The sequence below is a fragment of the Pelecanus crispus genome, chromosome 1, assembly GCF_030463565.1.
Source record: "Pelecanus crispus isolate bPelCri1 chromosome 1, bPelCri1.pri, whole genome shotgun sequence".
In the NCBI taxonomy this organism is placed as follows: Eukaryota; Metazoa; Chordata; class Aves; order Pelecaniformes; family Pelecanidae; genus Pelecanus; species Pelecanus crispus.
The window spans coordinates 215,229,650-215,244,227 of NC_134643.1; the positions used below are offsets into that span (position 1 = coordinate 215,229,650).

Below are 14,578 nucleotides of genomic sequence, written 5' to 3' on the forward strand. Positions count from 1 at the left end.
TGACAGCCAGCTGAACATGAGCCAGCAGTGTGCCCGGGTGGCCAAGAAGGCCAACAGCATCCTGGCTTGTATCAGGAATGCTGTGGCCAGCAGGAGCAGGGAGGTGATTGTCCCCCTGTACTCGGCGCTGGTGAGGCCGCACCTGGAATACTGTGTCCAGTTTTGGGCCCCTCACTACAAGAAAGACATTGAGGTGCTGGAGCGTGTTCAGAAAAGGGCAACAAGGTTGGTGAAGGGTCTAGAGCACAGGCCTTATGAGGAGCGTCTGAGGGAACTGGGGTTGTTTATCTTAGAGAAGAGGAGGCTGAGGGGAGACCTTATCGCTCTCTACAACTACCTGAAAGGAGGTTGTAGTGAGGCGGGTGTTGGTCTCTTCTCCCAAGTAGTTAGTGATAGGATGAGAGGAAATGGGCTTAAGCTGCACCAGGGGAGGTTTAGACTGGAAATTAGGAAAAATTTCTTTACGGAAAGGGTGGTCAAGCATTGGAAGAGGCTGCCCAGAGAGGTGGTGGAGTCACCATCCCTGGAAGTGTTCAAAAAACAGGCAGATGTGGCACCTGGGGACATGGTTTAATCTAGTCTACCCTTGATTGGTTTAGTGTGGACTTGGTAATGTTAGGTTAATGGTTGGACTGGATGATCTTAAAGGTCTTTTCCAACCTAAACGATTCTATGATTCTATGATTCTATGAAAGCTTCTCAGTCTGCTTCTTCACAGAATAACGTATATCAGATAAACACACCCCAAAAGCATGGTTAAGGGATGAGTTGCCAAGAAGTCTGGATTTTCAGTGAATTAGCAGGTCTGTGGTAACTGTCTGTGTACACAACAAGACCTGGCAAGTCACACCACACTCACAGAGGAGAAGATACCTTCTACTGCCTGGGGGTAAGAGCTGCTACAAGAGCCCTTACCACAGAGTAGTAGGTGGTGTCAGTAGTAGTGCAGTGTAAATGCACATGCTTCCTTACCTCATGGCAATGTATTCATGTGGCTATGCCTTAATCTGAATTATAAATTGATTTTTAAAATAGTTTATAAGAAATTTTCTCCAGAAAAGAATGGGATTTTTTTTTCAGAAAGAACTTATTTTCAGGAGATATTTTTCAGCAGATTTTTTTCCATTTTCATTAGCCACCAAATATTTTAAATGAGGTGCTGCAGTGGCACTGTGCTTTCCCCATGATGACAGTGCCCTTATGCCCTTGGCTTTCTGGCCAGACAACATTGTACAGTCTCCCATAACTTCACACCCCTGTGTTGTTGTTTAGCCCCAGTCAACCAAGCACCACACAGCCGCTCACTCGCCCTCCCCCCCCTGGTGGGATGAGGGAGAGAATGAGAAGGGCAAAAGTAAGAAAACTTGTGGGTTGAGATAAGAACAGTTTAATAATTGAAATAAAACAATATTATTATTAATAATAATAATAATAAAATAATACTACTAGTAATAAAAATTGTAATGAAAAGGAGAACAAAGAAAGAAAGAAACAAACAAAACCCAGGAAAAAACCTACTAATACAACCACTCACCACCCGCTGACCGATACCCAGCCAGTTCCCAAGCAATGATCGCTGTCCCCCGGCCAACTCCCCCCAGTTTATATACTGAGCATGACACCATATATTATGCACCTGGCAGAGCATGGGAAGCTGAAAACATCCTAGTCAGTGTCAGCACTACTTAGCAACAACTAAAACATCAGTGTGTTATCAACATTATTCTCATGCTAAATCCAAAACACAGCACTATGCCTGCTACTAGGAAGAAAATTAACTCTATCCCAGCTGAAACCAGGACACCCTGTAATACAGTCTCTCCTGCAGAAGGAGAACTGTACCCCAGAAAAATGCACTTCTCGATCAGGCTTTGTCAAATGCTTGACATGAGCCTAAACCCTTTAAATGCATAGATCAGGGATCCCAAAATCCAGCTAGGTATTGAGGTTCAAGAAATCACCCTGGGAAAACCCTGTAGGTTTAGGTACCAGAGACTTCCTCAGTGCCTAACGCCATGCTGTAGCAACTCTGTTGGCCAGATCTGTGCCTGTCTCCTACTTACAGACATCTAGGAGTCAGGAAAAGAAGTCTTTTTAGTGCCAGCTTTCTGAAAGGAGGCCCATTCAAATCCTCCACGCATTCAGAGCTGCAGAGCCCACTGTCAGTGCAATGGGTATCAGCTGCAGCCAGTCACAATGTAGGTGATGCTCTTCTATGCAGGGCATCAAGCAATGCAAGAGTCATAGAATCATAGAATCATAGAATGTTATGGGTTGGAAGGGACCTTTAGAGGTCATTAGCCCAAACCCCCGCAGTGAGCAGGGACAGCTTTAATTAGATCAGGTTGCTCAGAGCCCCATCCAACCTCACCTTGAAGGTTTCTAGGGATGGGGCCTCCACCACCTCTCTGGGCAACCTGTGCCAGTGCTTCACCACCCTCATTGTAAAAAAATTTCTTATGTCTAGTCTAAATCTATTCTTCTTTAGTTTAAATCCATTATTCCTTGTTCTGTCACAACAGGCCTTGCTAAAAAGGTTCTCCCCATCCTTCCTATAGGCCCCCTTTAAGTACTGGAAGGCTGCAATAAGGTCTCCTCGCAGCCTTCTCTTCTCTAGGCTGAACAACCCCAACTCCCTCAGCCTGGCCTCACAGGAGAGGTGCTCCAGCCCTCGGATCATTTTTGTGGCCCTCCTCTGGATGCACTCCAACAGGTCCATGTCCTTCTGAGTCATGGAGCCAGAAAGGGATCACAGCATGAAAGGAGCAACCTGGCCTCTTGGCCCAGGTTAATTATGGGTTTTGTTTAATCATTGTCCAAAAGAAAACAACCAATCAACTCTGGGAGACAAATCCTACATGCCACTGATGCCCTTGCTGTTGCATTACAGACTCAAGCTCTTTCATAGCTTCCTTTCCTTCTAGATCCACCCTCTCCAAAGGGCAGAAGAGTTTCCTATTCAAAATGCTCTGACGTTTGGGAGTTTCTTGGAGTGCAGGCACTTCAGCCTCACTCTTCCTTCTGTCTGGGAGGGATAGAGCCCAGTTCTACCTACAAAGAGACACATGTTTTCAACATGTCCTTTTGGTTGCCCTCAGTACCCAAGAACAGAGCACACTGGTTGTTGTGAGTCCCACTCTAGGTGTCCAGGTTGCTCCCATTTCCTCCAGAAGGATTTCTGCATGCCCACCTCAGCCTTGCAAGTAGCTGGCAGCTCTGTGCCTCTTTACAAGTGTTGCTGTGCTGCACATTACAGTGCTTGAAGTCCTTTGCAGAAAGACTACCCACACTGGAGCTAATGGTTTCAGCCATAAGAAGCTCATAGAAAGGATGCATGGGTGTGAGTGACTTCTCCTTTGCACTCCCAGATGCCTGGATCATGGGCATGTGGCTGCACTGTGGGGCTGGTACCTCTATCCAGTGCCACAGTGCAGCCAGTGGATGTGTTGGACAGAGCTGGCACAGGCTCAGTGCTACAGCCCCTGCTGCTCCATCAGAGGTTTCCCCCTGTCCCTCTTCTTTCTTTCAGTGACAACTTCTTCTCATGCTCCATGAAGTCTCTGCTGCCAGTGCCATCTCCTACCCCACCGTTCCTTACCATCCATGTCCAGAGTCCCTCGGAGTTTTTCTCAGCTTCAGGATAGTGTCCTTCTGGCCCTTCATCTCCTGTCTTTGACAACAGTTCTCAAACACCATTCCCTGTCTTCTTTTGATGGCGTCTACTTCCTTGGGAAACACTTCACATTTTCAGTCACTGAGTTAAACATCCCCTTCAACTGCATCTCCTGTTTCATTCTTTCCCACCCACTGACTTTCCAATATGTTGTTGCAGCAGTGGCTTCTCCTGTAATGGTTAAACACATCCAATTCTCTGAATCTGCCTTTGCCTCTTTCTTCCAGTGGTCACAATGTGCCTATTCTACTGGGAAACGCCTGCCAAAATGGCTCTATCTGTCATTCCTCTCTTGGCACAAGAAGACAAACCTTCTTCCTGCTTCTTCATGCTCCTCTGCTCACTTCAAACTGCTTCATCCTCCTGGTGGCTTTGTGATATCACTGACTGAACCTCTTCCATCTTTCTGGTCTTGTGCAGGTGTAAGAGCTGCTCTTCTAAATCTTGACTATCTCCCTCCAACTCAGTTGTCAGCCTGTACTTCATGTGCAGAAAGTCATGATGGTCAGGTAGTCCCACTTCTTATAGGGAAGGGGAACACTGCATCATCTGGAGCTGTACCCATGCAAGCTTCTTAAATTCCCTCCTTCATCTCCTCCAGTCAGGCCAGTCTTGAGATTATATATACAGATAAGCAGCCTTGTGATTCAGGGCATAAAAAATCTTGTTCAGACTAAGAAAACCATGCAAATCCTGCCTTTATTTCTGTGCCTGATTTGATTTTGCCAGTTGACCACTCTCAGCAGTTCTTAAGCTCCAAGAAAAGTTGGCAATGCACATGAGTGGGACAGGGAGTTATTAATAGGGAATTAACTTTAATTCCTTAAAATAAGTATTAACGTAATTATAGACATCCATCTCCCTGCAATAATGAGCACTGCGACTCTTCCAAATGAAAGAAAGAGTAAAACAACCGTGTCATGTAGATTCTACAACAAATCAAGACCAGACATGCAGATAATCTGCCATCTCAGGGTAGGTCCACAAGTTAGGGTAGGACCATGAGTTCAGTGTAATTTCTACACCTATTTCTTTTATCACACAGAAGTATTTTGCCAACATTTTTACCATTTTTATGTTACCTTTGATCTTAAGAAACAGAGCTACAACCTAACAGAGGTTATGTTTTTCAAGAGGTACTTGCATGAGTATGATGTTACAGTGTGCAGCAGGAAATGGAAAGAGCTGTGTGTTGTGCATGGCCAAACAGCTCCTCAGTAGACTGGAGCCACATCCCTCACTGATACACTTTTGAAGCTTGCTGAGTTTGCCACTGAAAAATCAGCACTTGAATAACTACCAGATGTGGAGTCCCAAATTTTGTCCTGTGGTTAACATGCCCAATAGCCACTGTACGCTCCTGGGTGCGACTATAGGCAAATGCAAACTTTCTTTTATAACCATTGTTCCACTAAAGTCCCATAGATTTTATGCTGACAACTGTTTAAACAACTATCTTTATGGGTTTGTTCCCTAAAATCTGTTGGTGGTGAAGCCTTCCTTACTCTCTACCCTCTTCGCATACTCTATGACTGAGTTTGTAACAGGTTTTTTTCCTCAGAGTTCCCCATTTTTGCAGTGGCTGGAATAAGCCAGGACACTGCCCATGGCTCCAGGCTGCCCCAATCATTTTAACCCCTGGGTTGTGGAACCTGTTCAGGGTAAACCTCTGCAGACCATGACTCCTGTGCTAAGGCCAATGCCTTGTCTGTGCTAGAGGGATGGCCAGTGGAGGGGGACCAGTGGTGCCAGCCCACATTTGTAGATGGTGCCCTGGCCGCAAAGCATCAAACAAAGTTAGTTGTGTGTCCTCAAAAGAGAGAGACACAATGTCCTCAAAGGATGTTTTAGGCCTTTTCTGACCCACACAAGCCATGGAAGAGGTCAATCAAACCCATAAAATCTTAGGCAAACTCTCAGGTGTTGCTGGTTAACTGTGGCTATAATGGTTTCTCTCCCAGAATAAACTTCTGCTTCCCCTGAAGTCAATAACAAAACTCCTCTCAGGCTTCATTAAGAGCCAGGATTTCACCTCAAATGCCCTTTTGATGTTGACCCTTCCCACAATGATCATCTCCGCTGACGCAATTGGGTCATTTGGCTGCATGGTGACTCAGCCATTAGTTTAGCATCTGTGACGACAGTTTTACTGTCATTTATCCGGGTGGGATCTCCTCATAAGCAAATTGCACAAACTGTGTTTGATGCTGTGGTAGCAAAAAACACCCGTTAGTGTTGGTGGGTGCAAGACTTGGCCCACATAAATGTGGGATTAGTGGCCTAAAGAGAAGGGATGAACTGTTACATCAGGCAAAACTTAATAACATCTACCACCAGCAGAGCAAGACTTAAGTGTCCATCATATAAACTAGTACCAAGTTAGTTTAAAGGGAATATCAACCAAACTCTAATCCTGAGGGCTGAGCCACAGCAGGGAGGGAAAGACTGATGTATGTCAAGCCACAACACCTAGGTGTTTTTTTCTCTTGAAAGGCCGTTGCCTATGTGACCATTAAAGGGAGCAGGCAATGTCTGAGATCACCCTCATACTGCAGCAATATTCATGCCCTAACCCACAAAATCTCACTGGGATCTGCAGCACGTCCAGCAGCACTGACAGCATCTTGCACCCTGTGCGTCCAGTCTACCATGGTTTAACGATGTCAACTCTTTCACCAGTTGTATCAGGTGGGAGGGGATGCTGAATACCTTCCCAGCTCACCTATACTCAGTGGTCATAATCTGGATCTGTGATTTCCAAAGTCCTGTGCGCTTCAGAAAATGTCAGCTTAATTTTCAAAGGGAGAACCAAGACTGAAACATCTTGGTTTCATTCATAACACTCCAAATTATGAGAATTAGTGGAACAGCTCGAGGCTTCAGGTAGACAAGACAAATGGCAAACAGCCTCATTACTCTCTTTACATAAGAAGCACTGATGCACAGCAAGATACTTGCTCTGTGTAAGCAAGAGGTTGGCCCTTGAGCACTGCAGCAACACAAGACATAATAAAAATTAGCATCCAAGCAGAATAGTTATGTTAACACAGGGCTGTGTTTGGGTTAATCAGCTCTGAGGAGAGGCAGCCTTTTCAGCTCACACCCAGGGAGGTGCTGATGCAGCTCTATGGCTCCTGGCTCGGCAGGCAGCTCACTCAGCACCAGCAGAGAGGGAGCTGAGCAGCATAGCTATGCCTAGTGCCAGAACCAACTCACCTGATCTCCAGCCCCATGCCTCAGCCACCGAAGTCTCGTTTCTCCTCTTTACTGCTAAAAACTAAAGGCTGAGGAAGGTATTATTGACTTTGGCACAGCAACATTGAAAATCATCTCTTAAATCTCACTATCTGATCCAGGTAGTGTAACACTTTCCATTACACACTTGTTAGTTCAGCATTTTTTTTTTAAGTAGTGAAGAATAAGTGGTTTTGATTATATCTCTGTGGGCTAGCTGGAATCAAAGGGAACATTCCTTTATGTGTATGCACCAACTCTTTTAAAGATAATCAGTTTGTCTGCAACCTCTTTATCTTCACTTCCCTATCAATAAAACTGGGATAGTGCCCCATCAGATGGGTGCTGTTGAGGATGCATCACAAGGTGAGAAGTGCTAGGCTCAGCGAGCCTGAGCGTTGCTGGGTGCAGAACACAGCTGGCTAAAAATGCATTCCTGTCCCTAGTTAGGAACTGATCCTTAAACTTTGTCTATGGAACTACATTTTTTATAATATCCATAGGAACCAATTAATTAGCTGAGAAGTAACCCATTAGTATACTGCTTTAAATTTACGTTAGAGGTTGTCCTAAAGAGCTAAATAGTCAAAATAGCTATTATTGGTTCACTGTTTAGTCCACATGCTTATGCAGACACACTATTATTCTAGAATATAGCACTTCATTCTGACTCAACTCAATACAGTTTGGAAATGGAATAAACTAGTTACAAGAATCACTTTATCATTCTGCATGTAGGGAGTTCATTGCAAACAGCTCCCCAGCTTTGAATGTATAGTCTACATTAAAATCCTCTGTGAGTAAACCCTTTGCAATTAATGTTTATAATTATTACATTAGAGCAATGACTGAAGACATACGCTATCATCCCTCCCTGTCGTGCCATGTAAAAGGCATCGCACTTTAAAGTAAATGTGCCACTTGATGTTCAGGGTGCACCAAGTGCAGACGGCCTTAAACGTACAATTTACAGAACAGATTCCAATCTCTCTATGGTATTTGGGTGGATTTACAAATAGCTGCCTTTCACTTTAAGCTGAACTATTTTTAGTGAGAGGTCTTCCAGTTTAGGGAGTGGAGAAAGTTACCCTCCACTAAAAAGCGTAAGGAAGTGAGAAATTCATGTGTTTAACACAGCTGAAGAATAACCTTTCCAGCAAAGCTTGTTTTCATGGGCCGGGAACAAACAAATTCTACCTATAAAGGTAACACCTATTGACTTGGATGCTATCTGGAACCTCTAGTTGTTAAGAGCATAAGCATAAATTTGTGTTGAAATATAAAACTCTTTCTTGCCTACTGCTTGTGGCAAAATAATTTCCTTTATGAAATCCAGCTGAGAATGATTCTGAAATTACTGGCCACTAGAGAAAAGTCCAGCACTGCTTGGGATTTCCTAAAAAGTCAGAAAGGATGTTTCTGTTTCTAACTCCCAGGACAGAGCATCCAGCTCCCAGTGTGCCTCCAGACCTGGTATGGACATCAGGACCTCCTCACTTGCTCACAGCTCCCACCTCAACCCAAGCCTAGACTCAGAGAAAGGACCCCCAAACTATCTCTAGGCTCCCAAAGATATCAACAAAACCTTAAAAATATTCCCACGCATGTTTGAAGCCCATGGTTGTAGAGAGGCACCAAGGGTCTGTGCCATCCCCATCCAATGTCCAGGCCAGTTCTCCTGGTGTGGAAGGGACACGCAGACATCCCAGCAGTGTGGGCATGAGAACAGATGACTTTTCCACTGGCCGAGGCACAATTTATCACAGTGCTTACCTACGCATTCCAGTTTCAGCATGGGTGATCACCAGGACTTCAGTGTGACCATTCGCTGTTGTATATTTAAGCACTTATCTAAATAGATTTCCTAAATGTAGGTCTCCACAGTTGCATACATTACAGGGATATATGGACCATCTACTTATATCTCATTCATAGGTACTATGCACATCTGAATTCTACAATGTCATACCAAGCCCCCCAACTTTTATCATCTCACAGGGAGAAAACTTACAATCTTTTGCCAGTTAAACAGACTTCTATGTCTTATTGCAAAGAGCTGTGCTTGGTTATGGCAAAGTTGCAATTTGCCTTTGGAAATATCTGCATCTCCATGAAACACACAAAGGGGATTTTGAACCCACTATCTGACACTTTTTTGAGAAATATCAGTTCCTTAACGTCACCTTTAAATACATACTATCACCTTGCTTAACCAACCACAATGGAAGAGAAGTCAACCAAGATCTGTTCTTGGCTTGAAGCTGAAATCCTGCCTATGATAACATCATTGGAGGAAAAACAAGAAAAAGGCCATCGTAAGACATTTTTACATAAACATTAACAACGTTAGTCAATGTTCTTTGGAGCTGTCAATACATCTCCAATTTATCAGAGACTCCACTGACTTACTTGTCCTCTAGGAGGTTTTGTCCTGTGATCAGATTTTTCCCAGACGGTGCATAGTCCCAGTTCTCTTCCACAATCCCGAGGTAATAGGTTCTGGTCTTTGCTTCCACCACTGCAAACAGCCAGAGGAACCCAAAAGCGCGAAGGCAGCCACCACATTGCGTGGGAGGCATTTGTAGTTGTGACTGCGAAGCTGGCAGCAGGCAGGCAGCAGCAGGATGCACCACAGAGAGCTCACCCCTCCCTCCCAGCTCTCGACAAGTTATAAGTAAGGAATGGACAGAGCAAAGCTCCTCCTTTTCAGCAGGTAGGACTGGGATAGGTAGATGGCCTGGCTATGCAGAGCAGGGCTAGGGAGGAGGTTGCTGCCATGGCAGGACCTTTGCCAGCCCTTCGGTGAATGCATAAATTGCTCACTTACCTGTCCAGGCTAGAGCCAGTTGGTGGTTTTTGGAAGTTTGGATGCTTTTTTTCTCCTCCTTCTTCCAGACTAGGTGGTATGGTATATTGGAGCAGCTTTTCATTGGTCTTTTTGCCATTCCTGTCAAAACCCTTTTTTTTTTAGTTTTAATTTAACTCCTTTATCATGTCTGAAATTTCTAAAGCTAGCATCTTGCTGCCTCCACTGGGTTTTTTCAATAGCATAACACTAGTTTACAATCCAGCATTATCAGAGGAAGAGAGAATTTTCCAGTATGTCTCTACTTTCTAGGATTTTCTGACCCATTTATTAAGATGGCAAGAGATTTGAATGTATTCAGTTTTAGAGTACCCCAAATGAAGCCCCTTTTTACAAACATTTCTGGAAATTAGAGCCCTTGTAAAGTCTTTCCATTTGGACACCTAAGACTTGAGGCACACAAAGATCACCCTTTTATTAAACTTGGTTATTAACATGCCCACATAGCTCTTTAGAAAATCAGTCCTCCCTTTATGGCTTAACTTCCTGTAAGAGGACATCTCTATTACCATCTTGGCAAAGAAAAGTGTAAACCTATACGAGTATGAGTTTATAGGATATTCTAAACCCTTTAGGTAACATCCCCTAGGTGGCAAGACACTGCAGTATCATACTGCTCTCTTATTCATTTTTAACTGACTAAACATTAAAAAGTTGCAGTTCTGGAATACAGCATTACACTTGAGACTCATTGCCAGGTGTAACAGTTGTGAAATTCCCCTTTCAGCTCCAGAACCACCTGTCCTCTTCCTGTTGAAACTAATGGTTACTCATGGCTAGGGCTGTAAGAGGCTTCTGAAATGAATTTGGTAGCCACAAGTTTAACTTCATCGGTCAAAACCTAGCTCAGTGTTGTGAATGTTTTTACATGGCAGTCGCATGAGGTTCACCCTCTGGCATGCGACAGTGACAGCTACACATACAGTCAGCTGTGCTGAATGCCTCTCACCATCACTGGTGTGCAGGTGGCTCTGAAGTCACACACAGAATTCAAAAACCAGATGGAGTTTGCAGCATCCCAGCCTCCAGCCACCTGGACCATGGTGACTCTCATCTAAATGCAGATGCAAGGCACACAAGGCACATGGAGTATCTTACTAAAGAAGTTTTCGGTTTCTTTAGGCTATTCATTGCATCTCTTTAGCTGCGAGGACTGAAAGCCCAGTATACATGGGTAAGGATACAGTCAGACCGTTGCAAGTGGTCAGCTTAACATAGCTGTAAAAGCAAGAGTCCCTCAGCCGGAAGCTGCTCTCTGATACATGCTGACGTTCATTTTCTCAAGTCCGTTAATTGATGAACAATGAGAAGGAGAACTGATAGGACAATGCAGATGTTGTACAAACAGAGATCCTGATCCTCGGAAGCAGCACCCACAGACTTCCTCATAATCTTGAAGACCTTGCTTGTCTCTTCATTCTTCTGCGGCAAACCACACGCTGCCCAACCTCTTGGCATCTCATGTCAATCTATGTCCTGCCTTCCAAAATACCAATAGTTAGAAATCATCTTCCTTTTCCACTGCTTTGTTGTGTCACTCAGTTACTCAAATGATGCCAAGTAATAGTACTGAGGTTCTAAAAGGCATAATTAGAAAGCAAAAGAAAAGACAACGACTGCCAGACAGGCAGAGGCTTTGCCAGCTGCTGGCACAGATATCAGACCTGCAACTGCGGTGGGACTGATGGGCCAGATGGTGGGCTATGAAGCTGTGAAAAGGCCAAGGAGGCCTTTTAACAGGTTAGCAGATTCCCACTGTGATCTTTGCATAGGGCCTGGGACCCTGCAGCCTCCTGCAATGAATACTTCCCTTGCCTAGAGTAGCTGTCCTGAGCCAAAGCAAACTAAAAGCTTCATCTCCTGTCACTCAATATGTTTATTTAGGGGATAACATGCACTTTGAATGGGATTGTGTAGAGCTTAGTTGCTTAAATCAGCTATTTGCATGGCTGTAGATGTATTTAAAGACCAGGTACAGTTTTGCTACAACCTTCCATCTATTTGCTTTTTTGTAACTAAAGAATTCTGTTATATGTTTAACATAAATCTATATATATGTGGACTCATAAAACTCAAGTGCATTGAGGTAATGGGGAATAGGAAGGGGGAGTGTCCAGTTCTGAGCTGGCACCTGACTGCACTATAGTCATTTAAATAATAATAGTGCTATGTCCTAGTTTTTCTATTGCTTCTCATGTGCCCAGGATTGGGTCCTGGTTGCTTTCTTGTAACTATTCAAAATTCAAATACAAAGTTAATTTCTTTGCCTATTACCGTAAAAATTATTTGTGTAACAGGAATAATGTGTGGCCATTAGTACCCTATATCAGCAATGTGCTGTAAGTCTGGTAAACGCCTTAGCTTGGCTTCAGCATTTACTAGATCTGGTAACTTGTATACCCTTTGCATCCACATATTAACACTTAATTACCTTGTCACATCATTAAAACCAGGCATATTCACATTCCAGAGAGGTGCTGTGGCCATGACTCAGAAAAAGATGAAAGAACAGCTGTTTTGCCCTTGCATCAGGAAAATTTCTGGGAAGCTCCCCTCCGGCAGTGAGGTAATGGGAGTAAGTTTGTCCCTTTGTTCAGGATCCTTTCAGCAAAAGGGTTGGATTCTGGTTCCTCTGAGACTTTCTGTCCCTCTGAAGGTTAAAATTAGTGCATGGCTGGGTTTCAAAGTTTTGTAATGAGGTGCAATGTTCATAGGTCTGAAGGGCGAATATCTTGAGTACCAGTTTGTGAATGAGCCCTAAAACATCACCAATGGAGCTTTCTTTTTAAGTACATCAGGAATGATCGCAATAATTAGCTTAAGTTAATCCATTAAAGTGCAGACCTCTGCCAACTAATGTCAGTGAATTAACTAGAATACCTAAGTTAACCTGGCGATGGCCATAAAGTCAATGAAGAGAGATGTTGGATGTGCTGATCTTCTGCATTGACTATACCTTAGTTCCTTGAAATTAGGTGACATGAGTTCAGAGATGAGCACTGTATTCACACTGCCTACTACTGAAACCCAGCTTACATTCTCCATTGGGCAGATGATGAGCTGATGTTCAAGCAGATTGACTACCCTGTTCCCTCTGCTGCTTCTTGATAGCAGTAGAGTTCCCGTTCATACACACTTGTTCCCGGTCCCTCTGCTATTTTGGTTTGTGTCTGCATTGCAATCCACGTCGGGGAATTAGTCTGCTGTTTCCAGCATAAGACTACCCTCAGCTAGTATTGCCACCAAACCTGGAGCTGTGCCTGTAGTGACCATCCCAAGGCAAGAAAGAGTGCCTGTGGTAAAGCTGGGAACTGAGTTACACCCTCCCAAGTTTCACACCACTCTTTTAACCAAGCTATCCTTTCCCCTTCCTCGGTTTTCCCACACTCTCCAGCCATGAACACATATTAAATACAAAAGCCTTATAGTGCATCTGTGATAAACAAGTTCACTTGCACTTTCTAATCATCTTCTGAGTTGCAGCAGTTGTGAGCAGAAGGTAAACCTCATGTTGTAGTCTTGGATAGTCACAGCAGGTGTATCTGAATTTGTGGAATCTTTTGAGTTCATGCTGGTAGGTTGGAAATCTCAAAAACTGTCTGCCCTGAAGGCTTCCACCACTTCTATTTGCAATTCTGGATAGGACCTTGGTGAGAAAGGATTCCTTGTCATATACAACATTTCCCAGGAGCCTTCCAAGTCTGAGCACTGAAACAGTTGGAGGCAGAAGGACAAAAAGATGCCAAAACTCCAAGAATAATTACAAGGATCTGTGATCAGTGAGGATATTAGAAAAGCAGCTGTAGCCCATATTACAGGTGGCCCAGTGTGGACCTGACTCATGTCTGCCCAGAAGTCCTTGTGGCAGGACAGAGACTGAACCCAGCTCTCCAGATTCCCACGTCAGAGTCTGCGCAGCTCCCCAGTGTTGCCCTCCAGCCATTTGGGCTCATTCCACGCACGCAGCTCAGGGTCACACTTGGCATTTACCCCAATGGTTGTCTGGAGATGATTAGGGCAGAATAATGTTCTCTGTACACCTCTGTGCAGGCATTCTCCTTGCAGAAGAGCTGCTTTGGTACATTACCATCTGTGGACAAATCTTGAGCTAAGGTGTGAAGTGGAGAAGAGGGCTCCTGTTAGATAAGAAGCAGCCCACAGATCCTTTCTTTTCCATCATGGGTTTGAGCCAAATCCTGTATCTGCCACACCAATGACAAAGGACGATACTGTAACTGAATTTAGAATTTAGAGAAATAAATTGCACATTGGAAAAAAAGATACTTAAATTCAAAGATTGTAAAGGAATGCAACAATGAAAAGGAAGGTGTTTAACAGTGTACTGAAAGGAGCTGCAAGTTTGAAGAGATTACAGTAAATTGCCAAATAGACTGGGAAAATGTAATATGTTCAGCCTCAAAAGCCATTACAACAAGGATAAAAAAAGGAAGTTTTGATCCTAATTAAGAGAAGCTTCTTGCGTGTGGTAACTCATGTAATATCTGCACTGTTAAAACAAGGCTCATACCTCAACAGAACTTCAAGGTACATTATTTATGGGTTTCTATAGTGCTGCCCATTGTAGCACCTAACAAACATGAAAGAGCTTAACTTTATGTCATCACTGTGGGGTAAAGCATGTTTATTAACCCTATTATACAAATGAGGAAAGAGAAGGCTAGGTAACTTCCAGGCACTCACGCAGGAAGGCAGCCCGTTCTCCTGGCTTCCCATCCAGCGGTGGAAGCAAGATGAGAGCCCTCCTGCCCCACCACCTTCCATCTGTGCATGAGGGTGGTGGAGAC

General features: G+C 44.0%; 2 protein-coding genes across 2 annotated transcripts in view; one reads left to right on the plus strand and one right to left on the minus strand.

The window, feature by feature from the left end:
* HEPHL1 (hephaestin like 1) overlaps window positions 1-9,486 on the minus strand; it is a 38,380-nt gene extending 28,894 nt beyond the window's left edge. The window contains exon 1 of the mRNA XM_075713648.1: window positions 9,317-9,486. Within this exon, the coding sequence (XP_075569763.1) occupies window positions 9,317-9,486 (170 nt within the window). The remainder of the gene's footprint in view (window positions 1-9,316) is intronic.
* MRE11 (MRE11 double strand break repair nuclease) overlaps window positions 1-14,578 on the plus strand; it is a 277,276-nt gene that overhangs the window by 118,003 nt on the left and 144,695 nt on the right. The gene's annotated exons all lie outside the window — the stretch shown is intronic.